Source organism: Danio aesculapii, chromosome 10, assembly GCF_903798145.1.
Source record: "Danio aesculapii chromosome 10, fDanAes4.1, whole genome shotgun sequence".
Lineage (NCBI taxonomy): Eukaryota > Metazoa > Chordata > Actinopteri > Cypriniformes > Danionidae > Danio > Danio aesculapii.
The window spans coordinates 419,047-446,931 of NC_079444.1; the positions used below are offsets into that span (position 1 = coordinate 419,047).

The window sequence follows — 27,885 nt, forward strand, 5'->3', positions numbered from 1 at the left end:
CAATATTGCAAGATCTACTCAACATCATTTGGTTCATTTTTCCAAGTCTACTGACGTAACGCAATAAAATAAAGTAAAAACAAATCATTAACTTCCATAGTAGGAAAAATAAATGTAAGTCAGTGGTTACACATTTCCAACATTCTTCAAAATATCTTATTTTGTGTTCAAACTCATTAAGGGAAATATAACTGTAATAAAATAACCTAAAACAAACAGCTACACCTTAGATTACCTTTTAGTGAAAAAGTAATTTAATTATAGCAGCTAGTTTTATAAATAACAACGCCTAACACTGCGCATAGTACAATTAAAGTGCAAACAAACCATTGACTTCCATAGTAGAACAAACTAATTCAAGTCAATGGTTACAGGTTTTCAACATTCTTCAAAATATCTTCCTTTGTGTCCAAACTCATTAGGGGAAATATAAGTAACTGTATTTAAATCACGTAAAAATAAACAGCAATCCACTTAGATGACTTTTTAGTGAAAAAATTATTTAATTACAGAAGCTAGTCACTTTGTAAGTGTAACTACACCCAACACTGCGCTGCGCACAGAACAAATCTACACATATTGAACATGTTATTCCTTTGCCACCAGCAATATTGCAAGATCTACTCAACATGATTTGCTTTCCTTCTCCGAATCGACTGACGTAACTCAATACAATGAAGTGCAACAAACTATTTTTAAATGCACAAAGGTGCTTCAGAAGGCCTGAGATCTGGAGGCGTGGCTTGAAAATGTGGGCGGAGCCATGATATCATGTTAATGTTTGGCGGTGAGGAAGTCGCTTCCTCCGCTGCACTCTCTCCTCATCAGTCAGCGATCTAGAGGGATCCAATGCTTCAAAACCACACGCCAGCTCTAATTCAAGGCTGTTTACTAAAGGTAAGCCAACTCAATTTGCATCAAATAATCTCTCAAGTTTTACATTCGTCTTTCATGTGCAGTTTTTTCCTCTTGCATCCGATAGAGTTAGATAACCGCTGCAAGCCGAAGCAACTGTTGCTTAACTTCCCTTCTTCATATGCGCTGCTGGGACACTTGAAAAGTTGCAGTCTAGTCTTGATTTAGGAGCCTGCGAGGCACTTTTATTACCCTTGTTTTCCAAAAGGGGTGTGTGAACGGGACTTCCAGGAAGGAAACCATATCTTCTGTGTGGCAGTGGGGATTGTGAAGGAAAAGCAGAATGTGTGGAATGTTGAACTTTGCAGAAGCAAACGGTGTTTGAGTTGAGCATAAGTTATACCTTTAGAGGAGAGTGTCAAGGTAGTTTTCTCATTTGAAGCAAATAGGATTCGCTTTTTGTTTTGTTTGTTTTGGGGGTAAATTTGAACTAAGTTATATGAAGTAAAACGAGACCCCTCAGTTTTTAATTGAGGTATATTCGCTCGTTCGTTCATTTTAACGGTCGCAATATTGTTTAACGTACCATCGCATTTAAATATGACACTATCCCTATTTAATTGACTGTAACATTATTGCATTATTAGCAAATAACACTTTTCTGAAATTATGTTATTGATTAGAAAGACTGAACGTGCGAAAATATAATCAACTTGACCTCAATCAGTTTTTGAGGTAAGGTTGATTTTATTTTTGCTCGTTCGTTCATTTTAACGGTCGCAATATTGTTCAACGTACCACGCTAATTTGAATATTCGCTCTGAAATCGCTTTTAAATATGACAATATTAGCTCTATTTAATTGACTGTTTTACTGCTCATTGATAGTCATTGGCTGCTAATATGATTTCATTCTTTAGAATAAGCAAATAACACTTTTCTTTTCATTTAATTGAGGTTAAGTTAATTTTTAAATCGCACGTGGCATTCGTTCATTTGAACGGTCCAAATATTGTTTAACGTACCACGCTAATTTGAATATTAGCTCTGAAATCACATTTAAATATTAAAACATTAGCTCTATTTGACTGTAAACATTGAATTATTAGCAAATAACACTTTTCTGAAATGATATTATTGATCAGAAAGTCTGAATGTGTGAAAATATAAACAACTTTACCTCAATCAGTTTTTATTAAGGTAAAGTTGGTTTTATATTCGCTTGTTCGTTCATTTTAACGGTCTATATATTGTTTAACATACCACGCTAATTTAATTGACTGTTAGCATTATTGTACTTTGATAATCATCGACTGCTAATATAAGTTCTCTTTTAAAATCATAAAATTAGCAAATAACACTTTTCTGAAATGATATTACTGACTAGAAAGTTCAAATGTGCGAAAATATAACCAACTTTACCTTTACCGTTTTTATTAAGGTAAAGTTGATTTTCTATTCGCTCGTTCTTTAATTTTAACGGTCCAAAAATTGTTTAACGTACCATGCTAATTTGAATATTCGCTCTGAAATCGCATTTAAATATGACAACATTACCTCTATTTAATTGACTGTTAACATTATTGTAGTTCAATAATCATTGACTGCTAATATGATTTCTCTCTTTAGAATTAGCAAATAATACTTTTCTGAAATGATGTTATTCATGAGAAAGTCCGAACGTGTGAAAATAAAACCAACTTTACCTCAATCAGTTTTTATTAAGGTAAAGTTGATTTAATATTTGCACATTCTGACTTTTTAATATACAATTTCCGAAAATTAGTCTCCACAAATTCTAAATCATGGGTCTCAAACTCAATTCCTGTAGAGCCGCAACTCTGCACAGCTTATATTCAAAGTAGTGTGCAACAAATTGAAACTGTTGAAAAATGAACAAAAGTGCGAATATAAAACCAACTTTACCCCAATTCGGTTTTTGTCATTTGATATGTTTGATGGTCATGACAATGCACGGATGAGTTTTGCTGAAACTGAGCTCTTTTGTTTCGTGCTGCAGATGAAACTTGTTTGAATGGAGTCTCATTTGCATGTGTATAGCCATATAGCTGAAGATGCTAGCCTGGATTTACAGGCGAGGTCATTCAGATTGAGATAGTGAATGATGTTGCCACACTCATTCTTGCTGTATTGTGGCGAATGTAAATGCAAATGAATAGAGATAAACACGAGGCTGAGTTTATTACTGTACGCATTCCGTTTACAACAATGAGTCATCATTTACTGAAGAGTTAGCCTGGGTCATTCAGAGAAAACTCAAGAGGACATCAAAAGTTCAATTCATACACAAGATTCACGAGTGTTTTCTGTTTGTTTGGGGTTGTGAATTGCATTAGGAGATGTTGATTTCTGCTCTGTCTACTTTTAATGTTGAAAATTCAACTCTAAAATTGAACTAAGTGACTTTTATATATAATATAAATAGTCATGAAATAATATAATGTATATAATATATAGAGAAATAAGTCTGAAGATAACAGAAAATATACTGGCAGTTTATTACAAGGTTTTAGTAACACCAACCCAGTCATATATCACATTAAACTATTAAAAATGTTCATAAAAGTCACTTTTTCTAACTTTTCATTGTTGGAAGAACGTGCAACAACATTAATCAAAATAAACACAAAACAAAAGTTTCCATCTGGAGCTCCTTCACAGGACTCTACACTTATAAACACTCGCTTCATCAGGCTCGCGGCTCTCAGCACCGCCCACACTCGTCACAGCTATCAAGCTGACCAATCCCAGAGCTTGTGCTACGCATCATTGCGACGTGTAGTTACATTTTTTCAGAGGTGCGCATCAGCCACAGCGAGGGCTATGCGACCACGTAAAGGCTGCGCTGGACCATACCCGTGCACTTGACGCAGAAGTATAAATCAGCCTTTAATGGTTAGTGAGTAGGACTTGTGACCCAAAAGTTGTTGGCTTAATTCCCATTTCCAGCAGGAATTAAAGATGGAGGAGTTACAATAACAAGCTGAAGTGCCCTTGAGCAAGGCAACAAACCCCTCATTGCTCCCTGGGTGTTTGTTTGTGTTTGTGTGTGTGTGTGCGTGTGTGTGTGTGTGTGTGTGTGTGTGTGTACTCGGATGGATTAAAACAACAGGACCCACTTACTTCACATTTCACATTACTAGTGTGCATCATGAGACATAACAATGACACTGGTGAATTTTAAGATCGGTCACTGCGAGTCATTTAGCATGCAACTCAAGCATGCAGTTTATTCTCAGACTGCCTCAAGCATAGTCTCTGAAACCAGGGTAGTATGTAGGTATATTTCTGAGAAGAGCCATTTCAGTTTGAAAGAAGTACACTAATATTACACTAATATTACACTTCAGAATGTGAGGGAAGTACATTTTAGAGAAGTACAAAAAAAGTAGAATGAATGAATTATTATTCATAGTTTTAAAGAAGTATATTTATAGTAGACTTGCATTAACTTCTTTTTCACAAGGGATGCTAACCATAACATACGAGAAGCATGTCCACATCCTACGCATGTATTGTGCCTTTTTTCTCTTGTTTTTAGGCCATGTTTGGGCCTGCCTCAAACTCAAACAACAGTCTGAGCTACTTGGGGGAAAAAAAACATTGCATTTGTACTTTGGTTCTCCTATAGTGGGACAGAAATAAAACTTGAAACACGTTTAATTATGCACGACTACAGTGACCTCCTTTTCATTATAGTAATTTTTGTCATCACAGAGCAGAAGCTGAGTTGATGATGTATGCTGTTTACAACATGAGTCAGCGTGCACTGAAGGGTTTGTCAGGGTCATTCAGGAGAGTAAATGTGCTCCCCTTGAGCAAAACATTCAGGAACACTTCAAAAGTACTGCTTTAATGCTGCGATGCCAGAGTAGAAGCTTTATAGTTACCTTAAGAACCTTTCAGTTCTTCATGGTCAATGTTAGTTAGAAGTAGGCCTACACAAAATCTGTGTGTGCAGAAATTTCCGCAGGTCATTATTTCTTTTTATTTACTTGTGTAAATGTGTGTAAATTTATATTCATTCAGTTCTTAAATTAATGTCAGTATTATTTTCAGGCACATATGCGACCAAATATCAAGCCCTGTCTAATTCGGTATTCACCTGCTTTCTTTTGCTTGCGCGAGCGTTATTTTTGTCATTTGTGCTGCTTCTCGATTCTAGGATGACATTTGCACACATATTGGGCCATCTTTATTGTCAAACCCTGCTATTAGGAAAACTACATTTTTAAATTGGGAGTGTCTGACTAACCCGCCACAGCTGAAATCTAGCCGCATTTGGCAGGTTGGCGAGTGTTAATGTCAAGTCCTGGTTATAAGTGCCACCAGTGGTTTTAAAAGGGCCCTTTTATGCAAAAATCACTTTTATAAGGTGTTTAAGGCCCAATCCCAATTCTACCCCTCAGCCCTTACCCCTACCCCTCGATTTGCACGTGCACGTCAAGGGGTAGGGATGTCCCAATTCTCCTCAGCTTGAAGGCGTAGGGCTAAGGGGAAGGGGTGAATAGCCCTTCTAACAAAGATTTTTCACGACCACACGAAACTAAGGGGTAAGAAAATTTCCCAGAATACACCAGCCACAGCGGCAGCATTGCTGAACCCGGAAGTAAGGAGATCCACAAATTACTATTTTTTCATTATTATGAATTTTTACAACAAACAAACCCATGTTTTAATATATTCAGAACCACGTTTGTTTTACCGTCATGCTTAAAAAAAAACTCTGAAAAACTCGCTAAATTTCGCAATCTATAATCCTTAATAATAACTCCTTTACAGCAGTCCCACAACATTCTGACACTCGAAGACACTAAAATCCCCTGTCAGTAATGTCAAGTGGCTGGGAATGAGCTGTTTACAGTGTCTGCTATAATGTTAATGCAGTTTTGGTGTGTTTACATGATGAATATGGCCACTGTGTAAATACACAGTACTGTTGCGATCTTATTGCCACATTATATCGTTATGATAACATGATATATGCCTTCAGTGATGTCCTGAATATCAATACCAATAAATAGCACAACTGGAATCACTACAGCAGTCGCCATCGTCTGATCTCACATGAAGCAAGAGATCACGATGACATATGATGACGTGTGCAGGTGCTGTAGTGCTGTCCCAATTCTTAGGGGTATATTTTGAAGCCCTTCCCCTTAACCCTCGGTTGTAAGGGCCAAGGGGAAGGGGTCGGGGTACAAAAATAGAACTTGGATTGGGCCTAAAAAAAGTCACTTTGTTTGACATGTTCTGTATCTTTCTTCAGTTAAACCTTTACAGCAATACCTGAACAAGAATATTAATAATAAGCATCTCAACGTCACCCACACTGCTGAGAGTGACTTTTAGATGAACGTGCGATTCATTGAAATTGTATTGCAATCACAGTTTGAACATGATTCAAGATGATTCAAAGATTTGAATCTTTCAAATCTAAATTTGAATTTCAAAGCTTGCTTCTTCTTGCTTGAAAGAAGCCCCTAGCCATATTAGCCCATAAAATAGCAACTTTTCTTTTCTTTTCTTTTTTCACTGGACTTAGTACAATTAAAAAATGGTAAACAGATTGACTATAGAGAGTTACAAAATAAGCCTATTTTCTTAAAAGTGTTTCTTTAATCACAGACCCATGTTTATTCTCATGTATTGACATATATTTCTGTATTGCTTCCCACAGATGGGAGAGCAAGACCCCAGTGACCGGTTAAGAGGGGACCAACCAAAAGAGCCAAACCAAAATGGCAAAGGAAGTTTCTCCCAGTTCTCCTCAAGCGTACGTGCCATGGTGCGCATTCGCATGAAGTACCAGGCCATAAAAAAACGGCGTCTGGAGATTGCATCAGCGACGCCGCAGATCTTCACATCTCCACGGTCAACCAGCCCCAAGGTTTTCACTTTTGATAACCTCCACGAGCCTGTCAACAGCAACCCAGCTTCCCCACGCAAGCGGAAGAAAAAGAGGAAGCTTCGAGTTTTGTATCCGACCAGCAGCTTGAGGGCAGTACCCACCAAAGAGAGCAGCCGTGCCAAAAACTGCCTGTATTTGCTGTGCATCATTGTCTTTCTGCAGATCTACAACGCCATCGAGAACTTGGATGACCACGTCCTCAAGTATGACCTTGAAGGGCTGGAAAAGACCCTTAAAAGGGAAGTATTTGGACAACAGGAAGTGGCAGAAGGCCTTCTGGGTCATTTACAGGATTATCTGTCAACCTATGTGCATAATAAACCTTTAGTGCTGTCACTTCACGGACCTACGGGAGTCGGGAAAAGCCACGTCGGCCGATTATTAGCTCAGCATTTTCGTTCGGTTGTTGGTGAGGAGTTGGTGATGCAGTACTTTGTGCTCCACCATTGCCCAACAGACGATGATATCCCACTTTGCACCAAATCTCTGGACTCTCACATCTCCGAAATGGTCTCCCAAGGAGAGGAAGAGGAGAAAATTCCAGTTTTTATCTTCGATGAAGTTGAACACATGCCCAGGCAGCTAATGGACACCTTGCAAGAGCTAATTCACCCCCAAAACAACAACAAATACTTAAACGCCATCTACATCCTCATCAGCAACCTAGGCCACGAAGATATCACCAAATTCGTCCTGCACAACTCCAGCATTGCCATCTCGGGACGTTTGAGCTTGACTCAGGAGCTAACGCCTTGGTTGCGGAATTACCTTCAAGAGCATCACGTGCTGTTTGTGGATGCAGAGTACTTGCCGTTCATGCTTTTGGAAAAGAGTCATGTGATGGATTGTTTTATTGACGAGATGTCCAGGGAAGGATTTTACCCAGACCGATCCCATGTGGAAAGACTTGCGGAGGAACTGTCGTACTATATAGTCGGCGAACGGGAATTTTCACACACCGGATGCAGGCAGGTTGTAGCAAAAGTGAACCTTCTTTAAAACAAAAATCTGCCGTGCAGATGGGCATCATGAAGAAAATGTTGTTGTTGGTGGCCATTTTGATTTCATTGAGAATTCAACACTGTGTCATTGCTGGTAAATATTTGCAGGTGTACAGTGTAAAAGATATGTGTAAATTAGCCGTTTCCGTATTTTGTGATTCATGTTTTTATCTTTCCGTTTATTAATGCTTTTGAACTGCATTATGGGACCCTGAGCTTTCTTCTAACAACTATTAACCTCGAAAAGTTAGAAAAAGTGACTTTTATGGACATTTATAATAGTTTAAAGTGATATATATAGTCTGGGTTGGTGTTGTATATTACGATACAAAACCTTGCAATAAACTTCCAGTTATTTTACAGACGTATTTCTCTATATGTTGTTTCTTTTATGTTATATTATTTATAACTACTACTAAAATGTCAATAAAAGTCACTTTGTTAAGCCGTAGAGTTGAGTTTTTTAACATCGAATGTCGACAGTGGAGATCAATGCTGGGGCGGTGTACGAAGATTGCTAGGTGACCATCAATCGTTTTCTCAGAGGATGACAAGCTGACAAAACATTGCTGCAGCTCTGATACAAGTTGTATTTATGGAGTGTTATTGCAGTGTTCTGTGTTTGTCTGAGGTAATTAGTCTACCAAAATGTGTTTATTCCAAAGTATGAAGCTGATTGGTCAGTTCTTGTCACGTGACTCACAGTGCGCTCGCGGCATTCTGAAAAGCTGAGATGTTTTTCAACTGAGTGTGCCTGAAAGGCACAAGATATGTGCGCCCCTCCATTGGAAATGACACAGTTGTGTGCGGAAAAGACACAATATGTGAATGTCCCCGTCATCTGCGATCTCCAGCAGTTGATCTTCTTGCACAGACATGCTGGATTCACCTTTGATTTGTTGACAAATGGGTTGTGGATCCATTCCTCGGCAGTTCGTGGGTCCTTCACTGGGCCTTTACCCCTTCACAAAGAAACTTTCCAAAAACGTCTGTTTCTTACTCATTTTGCTAGCCTGTGGGTTATATTTTTGCACTCAAGTGACCGAGATGTAGCCAAAAGAATTTGGTCATTTTTTAAAATAAAGACTCAGATAATAATAAATAAAATGTAAATAATTATTGATTTTATGTGGCCTGGTACCAATTGATCCACGGACCATATCCTGGGGTTTGAGGACCACTGATTTACATCACAAAGCAGAAGCTGAGTTGATGATGTATGCTGTTTACAACATGAGTCAGCGTGCACTGAAGGGTTTGTCAGGGTCATTCAGGAGAGTAAATGTGCTCCCCTTGAGCAAAACATTCAGGAACACTTCAAAAGTACTGCTTTAATGCTGTGATGCCAGAGTAGAAGCATTATGGTTTTATCACAAGATACGGAAACTGTTCATTAACACATGTTGTTTACGGTGTATGTTTGTGGTGAAAATTGTAAACAGAACCATTCAGAAGATGAATGTTGGTCAGACGTTACAAATATTTTGGAGAGAAGTTTTATATGTTCACTAAGGATGCATTTATCATAATTTAAAGAAAGCATTAGATATCATCACTGCTACATTACATGTAATTGATCTCTGATTTAAAGCTGAATTTTACTCTTGGCATGATCATTCAGAAATCAATATTGCTTCAGCATTTACTCAGAACCCTCTGTATCATAATCTGACCAAATGAATGCATCCTTTCTAAACAGTCATTTCCTTCAAAAAGAGAACTCCTACTGTCAGCTTTTGTACTGTATTGTTTCTCATTTACTGTGAAGAAGGCCCGAGCAACAAGCAAAACTCTAAATAACACAAAACAATATGACTCTTTTCTCTTTTTATTAGAACTTTTCAGTTTCCACTGGAAAATGGGGTACAGAGACCAACGTCTTCAGTTCTAAAATTAGTTGGACTGTGTGTGTGTATATATATTTACACAGTCAAACCTGAAATTATTCATACCTCTTGAAAATTCAGACTTAAAGTTTTTGTTTAAATGTAAATAAAGCACACTGATGCCTCTTGTACCTCATCTCACCATCTCTTGGAAGAAGCCTGTGTCATTTTCAGTCAAAACAACTTAAAAAGTAACCAAGTCAGAATTGGCCAGGGGTATAAATAATCTCAGCCTTGACTGTATATACACAGGCCAGTAAATTATTATAAAAATAATGCAAACCTATGCCTAATGTACTGATGTGTAGCGGAGTGTCCTTTACACATTGAGTGTGCATTATTTTCTTATAATTCAGCAGTCCAGAACTGAGTCAGTTATTATACTACGGTTACTGCTTCTAAAGACAAGGTTCACATGGTGCATTTCAAACGTTTGTCATGTTTTTGTCCTCAAAAAGCTCCTCTGTGTGCGACTAGTTTCATACGCATCTCATCCAAAGCCTCAAGTCTTGTTTTAATGTGATCTTTGACTGTTCAGGGATACCTTAGAATGTTTATCAGCCAATCAGAATCAAGCATTCAACAGCACCTAAAGTATGAATGTAGAAATATATATTTACAAAAGCTGTCACTGGAGTACATGTTATTACCTAAAGAATTCATATGAATAGCTTAAAGGAGAGCTATTATACAAAATTCACTTTTATAAAGGATTTAAACACAATTGTGAGGCAACAGTCTGTGAATATAACCAGCTTATAATGAGAAAAATGTATTTATTTTATTTTTATCACAATTACGCTTGATCAAAACACTTTGATTGACATTCTCCTGCTGTACGTGTCATCAGAGGGGAAAGCCCCGCCCACTAGTGACCATCTCTCCCTTATAAGTAATCCCGCACAGAATCTGCACGCGCAGAATTACACAGATTTTCAGCCCATCATTAATTCTGTTTATTTACTGGAGTAAATGTGTGTAAATCTATATTTATTCAGTTTTTAAATGAATTACAGTAATATTATTGACTAATATGAACATGTTTATCTGATGTATGTACAGTGCAGTGTGTACAGTAATATTTTCTGTGTTTCAGTAGAGATATTATATGAGAGACTTGCTCTGTTTACCAAATAAAGTGAATCTAATTGGATTTGCATTTTAAATATTAAATAAAAGTTAAAAGAGATTATTTTTAGTTCACAGATTAAGGTTTTAGTTATGATCCTCCCAGAATAATTCAGCAGATATCCGCAGATTTTTATCAAAATTCTCAGCAGAAATAGCAGAAAATGTCCGCAGATTCTGTCTGGCCCTACTTATTAGCAAAGACAGCCCTGAGTGAGAAGCAGCCGTCTGCCATTAGAGTTTGGAATTTGCCACTATGCTGACACATAAGCATTCATAGATAAGAGCCCAATCTCAGTTGAATTTAAAGCGACAGTCGCCAAAACGCCACAATTAGGATCTATAAGGGTCAGTTTCAAAGAGTTATAAAACAGTATTTGTGTGGTATTTTGAGCTGAAACTTCACATACAGACTCTAGGGACGTCCAGTAGGGACTTATTTTACATCCTGTACAAAGAGGCATAACAGGTCTCCTTTAAAGTTACATATTAGTACCTAAAATGTACCACAGTGACAGCTTTTGTACCTATATAGTATATACCCATACATCTACATATATATATATATATACTGCACACATACAGCTATGGGAACTGAAACACCTTGAAAATGGCCAGTTGACAAAATGTATATTGTTTTCCATAGCTATATAAGCAAACAGTAATATTAATATAGACGTAAAGCAGTTGGTATATTATAAATATAATATGCTCAAGTTTCTCACAAGAATCCATTTGAAGTGGCTTTCTGCTTGCCATTTCCTCCACAATACAGAGCTGCTCTCTAACCATCAATGAATGTAAAAGAAAGTGTTGCAAGCTCTAAAAATACACGCGCGTCTGCTGTCTCTTCGGTTTCCTGTGAGCGCTTTCAAAAGCCTAAAACCCAAGAAGTGCAACGTCACACTAACAACAGCCGTCCTGAGAAACAACCTCCACTACCATCATGCAGTTTTTCTGACCTCCGCTACGAAACCTAAGTGCTTAGCATGCGTCGACGTCCCCAGAGAAACATTCCCCAATGCTTGCTAATCTACCGCTACTTGTGTATTTTGGTTTGCTGCAGGGGCTCTGTAAATATACGGCCTTTATTAAATAAATTAGGTGACCAGCAGATATTTCCCATAGAAGGCCAGATCTTTCAGCGAATCACACACAGACTTGCGAAAACCGTCAACATGCTGCTAAGTGTTGGAGTCGTGGAGTGCTAGTGTGTGTGTGATGTGGTGTAGAAGGGCAATGAGAGAGGAAGTGAGGACTTCTTCTGTTTTACGCTTCCAACTCAAACCCCAGTCCGACCTTGTGTCCGCCGGTGTTGAAGTTTTTCCCATCAACGAGAGCCGAGAGAGTCAGTTTCACCCCTGGACAATGAGAAAGAGATTAGTAGTCATTAAAAGTGAGTGGGGAATGACTACACGTGTACACCGCATGCTATTTATGAACATTTTGAGGCTATTTTGTTGAGAGTTTGTGCTTTATGTGCGATGCAGCACACCAAGCTGAATGTTGTAAACGGTAGCATGGTCATCACATGATCTAGCCACTATGTTGCATGTTTAATTCGGTGGAGTTAAATAAAAATGTGTGTTTGTAATCAGTTTCCATTGCATATAATTGCCAGCATCTAATGAAAAAACATGGCTTCAAAGGCTTAACTAGTATAATTAGGCAAGTTAGGGTAATTAGGGAAGTCATTGAATAATGATGGTTTGTTCTGGAGACAATCCAAAACTAATATTGCTTAAAGGGGCGAATAATATTGACCTTAAAAAATTAAAACTGCTTTTATTCTAGCCCAAATAAAACAAATAAGACTTTCTCCAGAAGAACAAATATTAGAGGAAATACTGTGAGAAATTTCTTGCTCTGTTAAACATCATTTGGGAAATATTGTAATCACTTTGACTTCAACTGTATATTAATAATGTAAAATTAAAACAATATGTAACCCATCGGTCCTATTGCACCCAAACCAGTCTGAGCTGGGATTGAACCGGAAATTCTTTGCATGGGAGTCCTTTAATGCCTGTCGCTAGAGCAGCTTTTGAGGTCAGAAGAGTGAGGTTTACCTGCATAGCACTTCACTATAGCTGGCCTACGTTACACTCAACTTCCTCAACTCACTCCTATCCCGGACGAGCCCCCATGTGTAAACCATCGGTCCTACTGCACCCATCCCATTCTGAGCTGGGATCAAACCGGTGATTCTTTGCATAGGAGTCGGTTGCTCAAACAAGGGGGCTAAAGACCATGTCAGTGAGCAGACTTTAGTCTAAGCAGAGTCAGACCTTACTGTCCTAATTAATTAATAATCTAGAGTAAGTGTAATCTAGAGGCCTTTGCCTTTCATATAAGCCACTTCTGATACCAGATGATCAAATAGAAGTCGAGTTAATATTTGTTGATCCTAAAACTTGGATAGGCGAAAATACTTTTGTCAGGTAGTGTACGTGTGCGATGGGTTTTGTTTGTTTGTTGTCTTAAAAATAACAGAAAAAAGTTAAACTGTACCGCATGTTTCAGATCTAACATGTTCAATAAAAACACTTTTGAGAAAAACTATTAATCATTTGAAGAACTGAAACAGGATTACCTGGTCGAAGACTCTGAGTGTAACCAACTCCAATCAGACTCGCATTGTTCACTTTAGCCTGTTGTATAGTAATAATGAAGAGAAGACAGGGTCAGAAGCTTCTTAGTGCTTCCATGTTTTTCATGTGGATTAAAAAAAAATAATTCCCTTAAACAATATGCAAACATGTAACCCTGCACCACAAAACTACTCATGTTTTAAAATTGAGATTTCAACATAAATTGTAAGCTGAATAAATATGCTTTCCATCTATGTATACTCTGTTATGAACGGACAATATTAATGGAAATATTGGAAAGCTGGAATCTGAGGGTCCAAAGAAAATGTAAATACTGAAAAAAATCACTAAAGTTGTCTAAGTGAAGTGCTTAGCAATGCGCATCACTAATTAAAATGGACATTTTGATATACACATTTCATTAGGTACACCTTACTAGTACTGGGTTGGACCCCCTCTTTGTCTTCAGAACTGCCTTTATCCTTTTTGGCATAGACTCAAGCTACTGGAAATATTCCTCAGAGATTTTGCTCCATATTGACATGATAGCATCACACAGTTGCTGCAGATTTGTCGGCTGCACATCCATGATGCCAATCTCCCGTTCCACCACATCCCAAAGGTGCTCTATTGGATTGAGCTCTGGTGACTGTGGAGGCCATTTGAGTACAGTGAACTCATTGTCATGTTCAAGAAACCAGTCTGAGATGATTCACGCTTTATGACATGGTGCGTTATCCTGCTGGAAGTAGCCATCAGAAGATGGAGACACTGTGGTCATAAAGGGATGGACATGATCAGCAACAATACTCAGGTAGGCTGTGGTGTTGACACCATGCTCAATTGGTACTAATGGACCCAAAGTGTGCCAAGAAAATATCCCCCACACCATTACACCACCACCACCAGCCTGAACCGCTGATACAAGGCAGGATGGATCCATGCTTTCATGTTGTTGATGCCAAATTCTGACCCGACCATCTGAATGTGCAGCAGAAATGGAGACTCATCAGACCAGGCAACGTTTCTCCAATCTTCTATTGTCCAGTTTTGGTGAGCCTGTGTGAATTGTAGCCTCAGTTTCCTGTTCTTAGCTGACAGGAGCGGCACCCGGTGTGGTCTTCTGCTGCTGTAGCCCATCCGCCTCAAGGTTGGACGTGTTGTGTGTTCAGAGATGCTCTTCTGCAGACCTCGGTTGTAACGAGTGCTTATTTGAGTTACTGTTGCCTTTCCATCAGCTGGAACCAGTCTGGTCATTCTCCAACAAGGCATTTGCGCCCACAGAACTGCCGCTCACTGGATATTTCCTCTTTGTCAGACCATTCTCTGTAAACCCTAGAGATGGTTGTGCGTGAAAATCCCAGTAGATCAGCAGTTTCTGAAATGCTCAGAGCAGCCCATCTGGCACCAACATTCATGCCACGTTCAGCGTCACTTAAATCACCTTCCCTCCACATTGTGACATTCTTTGATGGCTTGGAAGTAAACACTATGTAATCACTTATATGATTCAATAACATTTCTGCATGGTAAACTAGCCCAGAAAATAAATGGTATGTTTAATGGGTCAAAGAAAATGTCAATTCTGTCATCATTTACTTGCTCTTCACCTGTTTCAAACCTCTTAGAGTTTCTTTGATCTGTTAAAAACAAAAGAAGATATTTAGAAAAATGCTGGAAACCTATAGGTATTTGTTTTCAGCTTTCTTTGAAATATCTTATAACTCATAAAGGGTTTGAACCACTTGAAGGAGCGTAAATATTGAGTAAATTTTCCTATTTGTGTGAACTATCCCTTTACAGCCTCAAGCAACAGTTTAATCTTTATCTAAGTTCCCTTTAATATTCAAATGATTGTTTTTTTGCACAAAAGAACAACCCTATTCTTATATTCCTATATCTTGTTGTCTAGGGTCACGTATACATGAACGCAGATGCTTCTGATTACACAGACCTTGATTTCAGGTTTTGTTGCATAGCGTGTCTGAATGCAATTCATAACGTAACACTCGTGCATTCTCAACTGTTGCACACTGTAACCACAAGCTTGCAATGCATTGGCCAAGAATGTGCGTTTGTGGTTGTACAATGACTTGGAGAAAGTTTATAGCCTAATCAAAACCAAATGAAACGAATAATAACACGACGATCCCGATCATACTTGATGAAGATTAACTTACAGACAACGAGGCATCTTTATCTAGCTGGTACTTCGCAGCTACTCCGAACCGTGTGTTGTTGCTGCCGGCGGTCCAGGCTAAAGTGACGGCCGTCTCCAGCTGATCGCTGACCTTCTGATACACAGATCCACCAAACTCTGCACCATCATTACTGAGGACACACAGCACAGTTCATTCAACACATCTACAACTATTAGATAGACAGACAGACAGATATAGATAGACAGATAGATAGACAGACAGATAGACAGATATAGATAGCTAGACAGATAGACAGATAGATAGATAGATAGATAGATAGATAGATAGATAGATAGATAGATAGATAGATAGATAGATAGATAGATAGATAGATAGATAGATGGATGGATGGATGGATGGATGGATGGATGGATGGATGGATGGATGGATGGATGGATGGATGGATGGATGGACAGATGGATGGACAGATGGATGGACAGATGGATAGATGGACGGATGGACAGACATACAGTAAGTAGCTTACACATTAGTATGAAGCTGGAAGTCTCCAGTCTTGTATCCCAGAGCGAAGTTGTTTTGCACCAGTTTGGATTTGGCTGTGTCAAACGCCACCAGGTATCCCAGGAGCCAGCCTTCGTATCCCAAAACGGCCGAAGAATGAACGACCGGACCCTCGAAATCAAGGTCACAGCTCACGTTGACAAACTCCCGCTTGTAGCTGGTTTTCAGTTTACCGCTCTTCTTGCTAAAGTAAGATGAACACAGTCAAAGTAAAAACCTAAATCATCACACCAGACACAATAGATGCAGACAACTCACCCGGTGTTCGGTACAAAAGATGTGTCCAGGGCCACTTTCAGCCCCTCCGCGAGCTGAGGAGACAACATGAGACATTCAGAAGTCTGCAAATAACAAACATGTGACCCTGGACTACAAAACCTTAAGTTACAAATTGTCAACAGGGGGGCATCCCACGTCCCACGTGGAGAGAAAACGGGTTGGAAGCACAGCTCCTTGAAAGTAGGTCCATAAAATGCATTACTAACATCTGTGTTTTTTGCAAACTTATACTACGCTCTAAAGGTATGTCATTTGTTGGTGAAGATACTGTATATACTTTTGGGTGTGTAACAGAAGAGTATGCTAGCTTTAGCACATGCTACTTCCTCATTAATGGACCGTTATGTTGCTTAGTTACATCCCGTCAATCATCTCGACACACCTATCTTAGTGGAGATTCAGCTGTGTGTTCATCTCCAGTCACCAGTCTTTCATGCAGAGAATTCTCCTCAGGTGTTTGAATAATTCTGCATTCAGAAGTTAATGTTCACACACGTCTTTATAGAAGTTCTCAATGTTGTTGTTGTTGAGATGAAATATAACGTGGAAACACTTTTTACCCGAGTTTGTAGTTCGAATTCATGTCAGCGTGCAATGTTTTGTGGGCAATATTAGCATTCGGTTGTACACTTAGCTCTGTTTGGGACATACTAATTCTATTTTTGAAAACTATTTAGGACGGATAGTGTGTGAATTGGGACACAGAAATGCTGTTTAAACCCTGGCCAAGCAACAGATGGAGAGAGAACCAGAACCAGATGGTTATTGCTAGAAGAGATACAGCTGCAGATGGCAGTTAATGAGAATTATTTATATTATTTATTAAATTACCAATTAATTGTATTTTATTAATGTCTACCCCTATCCTAAGCCACACAGTAATGTAAAAGTAGTAATTATACAGAGTATTATTCATATTATTTATTAAATTACCCAATAAATTGTATTTTTATTAATGTAAAACAGTAAATATACAGATAATAAAATCATATTATTTATTAAACTACCCATTAAATTGTATTTTTATTATCGTCTACCTCTACCCCAACTCACAATAATGTAAAAACAGTAAATATACAGAGTATAAATCATATTATTTATTAAATTACCCATTAAATTGTATTGTATTAACGTCTACCCATACCCCAACCCTCACAGCAATGTAAAAACAGTAATTATACACAGTTTTATACATATTATTTATTAAATTACCCATTACATTTTATTTTATTAAGGTCTACCGCTACCCCAACCCTCACAGCAATGTAAAAATATTAATTATTGTTGTACAGTGTCACAAAATGCTAAATGCTAGACTTCTTATTTATTAAAAATCTCTAATCCTGCCTTCTTCCTCACCATCTTAACAACTATCACAAGCATATTTTGGCAATAGACAAAAAATACATTGTACATTGTCAACTGTATAGCTTATTTATGGCTAAAATCATTAGGATATTAAAGGGATGGTTGAAAACTGAGAATTTATTCAACCTTTATCTGTCATAAACCAGTTTGAGTTTCTTTTTCTGTTCAACACAGAAGATATTTAGAAAATTGCAGTAAACCTGTAACCATTGACTGCCATAGTATGTTTTTCCTACAACGAAAAAGTCAATGGTAGCAGATTTCTAACATTTTTCAAAATATCTTCTTTTGTGTTCAACAGAGAAAGGGAAATCATAGAGGTTTGAAAATGGTGAACTATCCCTTTAAGTAAAGATTATGTTCAATCTCCTACAGTATTTTCTCAGATTTCTTTCAAACTTCACATTCCAGATTCTATTAGTGGTATCTCCATTGATGGAAAGCTTATTTATTCAGCTTACAGGTTTTTAAACCTCAATGGCGATCAAACCTTTAAAGGCAGATTTTCTCAGTATTTTCTTTTTTTTAACCCTCAGATTGCAGATTTTCAAACAGCTGTATCACAACCCAATACTGTCATTTTCTAACAAAGTAAACATCGATGGAAAGCTTATTTATTGAGCTTCCAGACAGCATTGTTCAGTTTATTCCAAAAAAGACATTATAATTGGTTTTGTGGTCCAGTGTCACATATGTTTGATGGTAATGTGTTTGATCGGCTGACCTGGTCTTCCACAGAGACTTCAGTCGTGAGCATGTTGTCCGTGTTCCACTTCTGGTTCAAACTCAAACCCAGATCCTTCAGCTTATACTTGGTCTCCAAACTCCCGGCGGCTTTTCCCGTGTCCGTGTTGGTTGATCCAGATGTGTTAAACTCCTGTGGTTAAAAAAAACTAAAATTAAGTATGCATCTGTGACGTCAGTATCTGCTATACTAGTTATATACAGTTAGGGCCCTTTCATACACCCGGTGCAATAAAGCGCAAGACGTGTTTGGCGCAATTTGCTGCTATTTTCAGACCAGCACAACCCTAATTTACACGTTTTACCACGTTGTTTTTAAAAGCAGATCTATTTGCGCCACTTTGTGGAGTCAAGGGTGTGCTGGTCTGAAAAGGAGGTGTGTTAAGGCAATTGGTGTGTTGCTATTTTGAGGAACTGAAATAGACCGCGCCATTGACCGACTGAAAACTGGTCTAAAGTCCAGCGCAGTTAGTTATGCAGCTATGCAGGTCCAAACTCTTACACATTGCTGAATACACACAGGATGTACAGCAACACACAAATATCTTTACAGATGAAAACAATTAAAAGTTATTAATTATTATAATTATTATTTTTGCCTCCATGCCTTCTTCACCTCTGGGTTTTTTTCACAGTTGATGATTTGCATTTGTATAATGTTATTATTATTATTATTAATATACATATTATTTATTATGAGCATATTTATATTTGTTTTAATAAGAACAAGTTTAGATTTGTCCACCTGTCAGGTTTAGGAGACATATGCTTCACCATATGGAGCATAAGAATAAGACTTGTGTTTAGATATAGCTCAGTGTTTTGACTACACTTCGTTATTATTGTTCATTATTTGTTTGCTGGAAATTAGAACTGAATTTAGAAATAGTTTTGACACAAATATTTGCGCTTAACAAACAAAATTAAATATGTAGGCTAATGGATGTCTTTAGTGGAGTGTGTAGGACACCGTTTCCTTACTCCACCAAAGTAAAGGAGTAAATAGTAAAAGTAAAGAGAAAGTAAAGATGCCGAATGGAGGAGGCTCGTTCTTTATCCTCGCGCTGCAGATGCTCTGCTTAACTGTTTCTTGCTAGTTAAGCCTTCAGGTTTTCCACTTACAGAGTCTGCCATGTAAATAACAAATGCACCACGGTGCTACACAGCTGACTCCTAAAGGGAATGGGAGACGAGACTCTGATTGGTTTAATGCACGTTATGCTCAAAACACACCCATAACTCATTAAGAGATTAAGCTCAACCCTGTTAGACCATGAGCCGGGGTGAAGAGTGTATTTTACCGTCCTTAAAATAGCAAAAGTGGATTCGGATACGTCATTAATGCTTTTGCATCATGAGCTTTAGACTCCTAGATCACTCCTAGGCGCCTAGATCATTAAAATAGAGCCCTTAGTCTTTTATGCTCAGCATTATTAATATAAAACTACTTACTGATCAAATTTATTTTAAAATGAATTTACAGCAAACATTACTTTACGAATCCCTCGTTGTAAGCAAGTAGATTGCTGAAGCACTCGTCAGAAAAATGACAGGAACACAGCACAAGGCTGGGGCTATAATGCTAAGGTATTTTTTGCAAAAATAAACTCCAACCACTGACTCTTCACAGCCTCATCTTTGGGAAGGGAAAATAACTTTCCCTCACACTTCAGAGCACAGCGTCTTCACGACATGATTCAACCGGGATCTGCTACAGTGTTTGTCGTCTTCTTTTTCTTTCTATAGTGTTTGGGGCCCAGGGTTTCAATCTTCCCGCGTCTGCGTGCACAAAAAATGGGCAGGGCTTGGGTTGCGTTTCTACGTCACGCCGACACGGCTAAAGACTCGTTACCCTGATGATTCATTTGAACCATTTGAGTCGAATCACTAGTTTTAAACACTTTCAGATTTAAGCCTTAGCTGGATATTTCACTCCAATTAGAGCTGTGTTACACACTACATAGAAGGTCATTTTCAAAAAAACATAATAGGGGCTCTTTAAAATACTAGTATTCAGTTATTTATATATAATAATCAATATATAATTAGAAAATTAAGTCACATTATTGGTTGTTCAGTGGTTTCTTCTGGAGCCAGCCAGCCAGCCAGCAAAATCAATCAATCAATCAATCAATCAATCAATAAATCAATAAATAAATAAATAAATTAATTAATAAATAAAATGTATGAATAAAAATAAATAAAAATTAAAAACTGAATTGAGCACAGGTGAACTCCAATGAAGCTGCTGAAACATCTCAGGAATGATCAGTGGAATCAGAATACACCCGAGCTCAATTTAGAGCTTCACTGCAAAGGCTGTGAATACTGATGTACATGTGATCTTTCAGGATTTTATTGTTAATAAATTTGCCACAATTTCAAGAACTCTTTGTCATTATGGGGGATTGTGTGTAGAATGTTGAGGAAATCAATGAATTTAATCCATTTTGGAATCAGGCTGTAACATAAAGACATGTGGAAAACGTGAAGCGCTATGAACACTTTCCGGATGCACTGTATATGGTGTATATTTTTAGGTTCATGAAGTTAGTAGTTCAGTTGTCTATCAAGGCATTATGATATCATGATTATTTTAGCTTCGGTTAACAACAGAAGTGTTAGTGTGTGCTAAAACTGTTTGTCAGAAAGCCTATAATGGAAAATTCTCGAAAAAAGTCTAAAAGATAACATTAGTTCTGTTTCGAATCTGCCGCTATGCTGACACGCAGGCATTTATAGCTCCGCCCTCTTTTAAAAAGAGCACAGTCTCATTTGAATTTAAAGCGACAGTCACCAAAACGCCACAGTTTGCATCAAAGCCTAAAAGGGGCATATTCATAGAGTTATGACACATGATTAGTGTGGTATTTTGAGCTGAAACTTCACAACCACACTCTAGGGACATCAGAGGGTTATTTTACATCTTATTAAAAAGGGACATAATAGGTCTCCTTTAATGCTGAAACACAAGCATGTGAGCAGGTGGCTCATGATATTACTGAATGCCAGATGTTGAGCGATGGGATATAATCAGGTTTATTCTGAATGAAGCACGGGGCTGATGGGACGTGACTCAGCATTCAGCTAGACTAACGTTGGTAATGTAGTTAAAGAAAAAACTAATTTACGCATGAAATGAAAACAGTTGCCCACAGATAACTGCCAGCAAGATAAAGATCCAAGCAGTTCCGTCTGTATGGTAAATGATGTGTAATGGAGACCACAAGCATGTGTGGGACTCTAGAGCGAAACTTTCTCTACACAAAAAAAAAAAAAACGCTCTTACAAACGTCTTACAATCAAAATGCATCTCAAAATGGGCATAGAAAAAAATCTAAACTTGTGTTAACATTTTGAAGCATGATGAAAATAGTCCTTTTTGGTGATCTGTTTCTGTAACTCTTTAAAATGTATTAATTAACACATTAATATATGTGTAGTGCACAAATTAGATTTAGTATGCACTTACTGGCCACTTTATTAGGTACACCTTACTAGTAGTTCGAACCAGTCTGGCCATTCTCCTCTGACATCAACAAGGTGTTTGTGCTCACAGAACTGCCGCTCACTGGATATTTTATTTTTCGGGCCATTCTCTGTAAACCCTAGAGATGGTTGTGTGTGAAAATCCCATCAGCAGTTTCTGAAATACTCAGACCAGCCCGTCTGGCACTAAAAACCATGCCACGTTCAAAGTCACTTAAATCCCCTTTCTTCTCTATTCTGATGCTCGGTTTGACCTGCAGCAGATCGTCTTGACCATGTCAACATGCCTAAATGCATTGAGTTGCTGCCATGTGATTGGCTGATCAGAAATTTGTGTTAACAAGCAGTTGGACAGGTGTACCTAATACCTAATCGATGAACAAATGCATTAGTGTAAACATGAACTAATTAGGCTGTTAATGTATAGAGATGCATTAGAAAATGAGTAAATTAACATTACCCAAGATTATGTAATGCTGAATAACAGTATTTTGAAATATAGTATTAGTTCATGTTGACTAATGTAATGAATAACACATTATACTATGTTTAGTCAGAGCCAGTCCAATGTATAAGCAAACTAAAAAGCACAATTTTATTTAACTCATTGGATTATTTTGCTGGTTTTACAGAAAGAAAGAAAAAAAATCACTTATTATTGAATGATTATTTCTGAAAACAAAACAATATCTTTTGTCTAAAAGATGCTTCCTGATTTAAGATTTATTTGAGATATTTGAATTAGAAACGATACAAGGTTTTGCAGGGTTAAAGGTGCGGAATGGAAGTTTTTGACTCTTCTAAAGCATAAAACCCCATAATATAGTTGCAGATATTTAAGAAACATCCCAAGTAAACATACTTGTTTATCTGAAAAACAATGCTGAAGTCAGATATTCTGCTTTAAAAATGTATTTTCCGTTCCTGTCTTTGTTTTGGTTCTTTTAACCCGCCCAATGCTAGTTTAGCCAATTATATTTCAGCACCCTGTGACCTCCGGTGGACAGTAACAGCCTCCGAAATGAGATGCAGATTCAGAGTTCCACATGAGGTGTGTTGTGAATTTGAAAAAGAGACCAAAACCAGGATGATTTTCGGGTCTCTTCAAAGCAGAATCCTTTAATAATAACTCACTATCGCTGTGGCATTCATTGAAAAATCTCTCAACTACTACAGTTAGCACTCAGTTAAATACGCAATTTAGTGGGCAGTGCTTATCAGTAGAAACAGAAACTGCCATTACAGGTTTTGCCTTGCCTGAAAGTATCATCTGGCTATTTGTTAGACAAAAGACACTGACAATATGCATTACTTTGGAGACATGATACTGTATTTCACACATAGGCCGTCAGACCTGATGTGCCTAGCACTTATAATTTGCATTACTTTGGATAAATGATACTGTCTCTTACACATAGGCAGTCAGACCTAATGTGCCTAGAACTTTTAATTATCCATGCATCTTACAATGTAAAAACATAATATATATTTAAAGAAATGTGTAATCTTTCACGTGGTTATAAACTAGTAAATAATGTAAAAAATTACGAATGTAAACATTAGCTGAGCAGGTTACATTGTAACCCTGTGTCCTAACAACACGCTACACGATGAGATTTGCAGTGATAAGCAATTAGGCTATTTGCACCAGATAAAACCTGACAGAAATGTAAATACAGTCATTCAGAAGCACAGAATAGTGCACTCACTGCACTCCAGCGAAATGGTAAGATTTATAATCAAATTAATACATATTGAAGCTCTTTAACATGATTAAATGTAGATGCTGAATATGTTGGTGTGGTCATTCTGACAACCTGTGCTTGCCTTTGTTTTGAACCAGGCATGCAATACCTAGTTCAACCACTGGGTGTCAAACTTACATACTGCACCATTAACGCTTTAAAAATTGTCTTTATTGCTGCTATTCTTGACTGTTTGGCTCCATCTTGTGACTGAATAATGTTAGATAATATTATAAAGTGAAAATAAATATTTTATTGTCTGCATCCAACCATTTTTTTTGTTTCTGTCAACTTTAATTACCACTCAGGTTAAAGTTTTGTGTCTCATTATTTAGTGTTGAGTATTGTCAGTCTACAGCGATCAATGATTGGCTCCTGTACTAGAAGGCGGGCTTTATTCGCCATATAGCGATCGATGATTGGCTTCTGTACTAGTCAATAATATCCAGCTGCAGGCCTGCAGAACCACACACGTTTTAGGCACAAACAATCTGGCACACACAATCTAGGCATACCATATATGGTTACGGCGGTTGTTAATGTTATTAACGTCTTCTTGGACATCGTTATCGATCTATTTTGATATTTATGGTTAATAAATATTCTACACAATATACAATAGTGTTTACTTTACTTTATTTCATAGATATTACGATCGAGACGGGCGAATAGGGGGAACATTTCCGATCGCCATTCAATTATAATAGACTGTTTTCTATCAGTCATCATAGATGATCAGTCATTATTATCTGACAGAGTCAATGTAGCAGATACTCGTTTGCTGGCCTTGCTGAAAGATCTAAATTGGACAGGTTTAATTTACATAATAATAATATCCCGTTAATAATAGCAAGGAAATAATAGCAAGTTAATATAGGCAATAATACATTTATGTATGCATGTAATAAATGTATAACACTATATTAATATTTTATTCAAGCGATGTAAAAGTGAGTATTTGCTTAATTTTCTAATAACTTTTTAATTAATGATTTTCCACAATAAATACTGTCGTAACTTATAGTAAGCAAAATATTGTTTTAAACCAAAATTTAGCAATAGAAACAAATTAACTATTAATAATTAATAAAAAAAATAATAAGTAAATATATATATGACAGCTGTGACAGTTTAGTAAAAGATAGTAGTTTATAATCAGATAATCAGTTAAGATAATCAGTTTATAACTATATTATATATTGTTTAAATGATTAACTATAGTAGCTCCTTTTAATGTGACACATTATTGTTTGCTTTTTATATTTTACAACAAACTTATTTTAACCAAGTATGATAATATTAAGATCCTAAAATTAGTTTATTACACTTAATCCTACAATTGGACGGTCTGATATGTTTATTTGTGTATGTGGACACATGAATAAAGTCATAAGTGTCTTTAACCAATTAATTTTATTCACATAATTTGAGTTCAGAAACTGCAGAGATGTTAAAATGATCGTTACGATATAATAATAATGACTGAAATGGGAAATCATATTTATGAAATTCAATAGGTGGCAATAATGCTAAGGAGTTAAGTTACCATATATGGTTTGCCTAAATCGTGTGTGCTCGATTGTGTGTGCCTGAAATGTGTGTGGTTCTGCAGGTCTGCAGCTGGATATATCTCGTACTAGTAGGCGGGGCTTTATTCCCCAGATTGACCGTTACACTTTTCCCCATTCAAAAAGACACCAGTGACATGTCTTGTGTATTCTATTGTCTTTGGTTTAGTCAACAAATTACAAAGATTAAGTGATGCTTAACAGATGTGTTAACTTATTAATGTTAGTTACTGCATAACCAATACTTCCTTATTGTAAACTGTTACTCGTGTTTTTAGGTTAAACGAACAAGTTACATAATAAACAACAACAAACTCACCACTCCATTTTGAGATTTAGTCTTGAGGTCCAGCTTAACAATGCCAAATCCTGCAAACAAAAACATATATGTAAATCACTACAGAAAGTGAAGTCATCCGAACGATGAGATCTCTTACCGTAACCCTTGCTGAAAATGTCTTTGGCAGATTTTCCCAAGTCCGAGTATGCAGGAGGAACGGCCATTTTGACTGACACATAAACGAGAAGAGAAAATATCAGTGGATTTTAACAAATGTATCATATTTCCAGGTAATGTTATCTAAGCATGAGTAAACCAAAGCAGTGAGTGGATACAATTTAAAGGGGATACAGCTGTGGATCATCAATATAGCATCATTTTTGTGACACTGCACAACAATAATTCCTATTTTTACATTACTTTGAGGGTTGGGGTCAGGGAAGATGTTAATAAAATACAAAGTAATAGGTCATTTAATAAATAATATGAATAATACTCAGTAAAATTACAGTTTTTACATTACTGTAGGAGTTGGGGTAGGGGTAGATGTTAATAAAATATATATATATTTTTTTTCAAATTGCATTATGGGACCTTGATCTTTGCTACTTATTTATCCATGTAATATTTAAACTGTTTCAAATTGCTAAATGCAATTTCGGGCTAATTTTGACATCGGACCAATAACGATAACAATTAAAATAGCAATTATCGGCCGATAACGACATATTGTGCATCCCTACACACTACTTTTTATATTCACTCTGAAATCGCATGCAAGTATGACTTTAAGACAACATTATCACTATTTAAATGACTGTAACGTTGTACTTTGACAGCCATTGGCTGCTAATATGATTTCCTTATGAATTGGCAAATAATACTTTTCTGAAATTATATTATTAACGAGAAAGTCTGAATGTGCAAATATAAACCAACTTTACCTCAGTTTGGCAGGTTTTGGAAAGGTACAAGTGGAAGAAATTGAGGTAAAGTTGGTTTTATGCTCGCAAATTTGCTCAGTGACAACTTGTGATAAGCTCACTATATTGTTTACCATGATATTTTGAATACTGGTTCTGAAATCTCATGCAAGTATGACTATAAAACAACATTACAATAGTTTGATAGCCATTGGCTGCTAATATGATTTCACTATTTAGCATACTTTTCTGAAGGCATATTATTAAGAAGAACTTCTGAATGTGTGAATATAACACCAACTTTACCTCAATGTGGAGGAAGAGTAAACGATGACAGAACTTTCTTTTTTTGGTGAACTATCCCTTTAATGCTACTGACAAGGAGGCTAGGAACATAAAAAACCGTCTATAAACATAACAGAAACGCCTATTATTGATATTAGTAACAAATACGTGCATTACTGGCACTAGAGAAGGTAAATACGAAAACAGCCAAGCATGTTTATGCATCAGGGGGCGTGATCTAGAGCACGATAATCTAATCAAGCCTTTAAGACTTAATCATTTGAAGAAAGTCCAACACATAGCACTGAGATGTCAAAACATCACATTTAAGTACTGTTATTGGTATTTGACAGCACAAAACTACAAAGCTGAGTTGAAATGTGCATTATGGTGTTATGTAAAGGAGCTGCTGGTGTCTGTTTCTCATTAACTACCACCACATGCTGCTACAACACATCTAACCGGGTCCAATAACTAAAGTTACGATCTACTTAAAATCAGGAAAACACATTCATACCGAGGACGCTGTTGTTGAGGCAAACAAAACGACGAAGCGAAAGGAAAGCAGAAGGATTTGGCTGTCCTGTGTTTCAGATTTGACACTAAACTGCTGCTAACGGGACAAAGTGAAGGAGACAAACTGCGCATGCGCACTTGTGTCAGCTGAGCGTTTACTAAATAAAAGTCCTCAGTACGTCAAATAAAGCTATTCGACTGTCGCATAGAGCTGCCGTCAAATTTTGGTCACCGTGCTAATGAATAAAATACTTCATTTATTATTGAATAAAACACTCTTCGCGTAAGCAAACGAAAGAGAGCAGCATTTATTGCATTTTGCAGTTAAATGACAGGTCAACATCCTTTGACAAACTCACACAGTTACCAGCAGATGTCATCACCTTCACACAATTCTACTGATTACTCTATTATTTTATATTATATTATATTATATTATATTATATTATATTATATTATATTATATTATATTATATTATATTATATTATATTATATTATATTATATTATATTATATTATTCATTCATTCATTCGCTCATTTTCTTTTCGGCTTAGTCCCTTTATTAATCTGGG

The 27,885-nt window shown here is 37.0% G+C and overlaps 2 protein-coding genes across 3 annotated transcripts; one reads left to right on the forward strand and one right to left on the reverse strand.

Annotated features, from left to right (window-relative positions):
* The first annotated feature begins 797 nt into the window (after positions 1 to 797).
* tor4aa (torsin family 4, member Aa) lies at positions 798 to 10,560 on the forward strand. Its single transcript, XM_056466238.1, has 2 exons — positions 798 to 897; positions 6,556 to 10,560. The coding sequence occupies exons 1-2, from the start codon at positions 850 to 852 to the stop codon at positions 7,783 to 7,785; spliced, it is 1,278 nt and encodes a 425-aa protein (XP_056322213.1). The 5' UTR covers positions 798 to 849; the 3' UTR covers positions 7,786 to 10,560.
* Positions 10,561 to 10,913: 353 nt separating this feature from the next.
* Positions 10,914 to 27,447, reverse strand: zgc:56235 (Voltage-dependent anion-selective channel protein 2-like). Of its 2 annotated transcripts, XM_056466240.1 has the most exons (10): positions 27,314 to 27,447; positions 26,818 to 26,897; positions 25,746 to 25,817; positions 25,628 to 25,677; positions 18,487 to 18,639; positions 16,374 to 16,426; positions 16,078 to 16,299; positions 15,573 to 15,723; positions 13,395 to 13,452; positions 10,914 to 12,162 (listed from the first exon to the last, which is right to left on the reverse strand). In XM_056466240.1, exons 3-10 carry the CDS (start codon positions 25,810 to 25,812, stop codon positions 12,071 to 12,073), a joined length of 846 nt encoding a protein of 281 aa, XP_056322215.1. In that variant the 5' UTR covers positions 25,813 to 25,817; positions 26,818 to 26,897; positions 27,314 to 27,447; the 3' UTR covers positions 10,914 to 12,070. The 2 variants fall into 2 exon arrangements, with proteins under 2 accessions (XP_056322215.1, XP_056322214.1); XM_056466239.1 differs by lacking the exon at positions 26,818 to 26,897.
* Positions 27,448 to 27,885: the final 438 nt, after the last annotated feature.

Coding starts and splice junctions, on each gene's coding strand:
- tor4aa (XM_056466238.1), top strand. CDS start 850: ATGCTTCAAAACCACACGCCAGCTCTAATTCAAGGCTGTTTACTAAAG. Junction 898..6,555: donor TTCAAGGCTGTTTACTAAAG/GTAAGCCAACTC, acceptor TGCTTCCCACAG/ATGGGAGAGCAAGACCCCAG.
- zgc:56235 (XM_056466239.1), bottom strand. CDS start 25,812: ATGGCCGTTCCTCCTGCATACTCGGACTTGGGAAAATCTGCCAAAGAC. Junction 16,300..16,373: donor TCTTTTGTACCGAACACCGG/GTGAGTTGTCTG, acceptor ATCTTACTTTAG/CAAGAAGAGCGGTAAACTGA. Junction 15,724..16,077: donor TTCCAGCTTCATACTAATGT/GTAAGCTACTTA, acceptor GTGTGTCCTCAG/TAATGATGGTGCAGAGTTTG.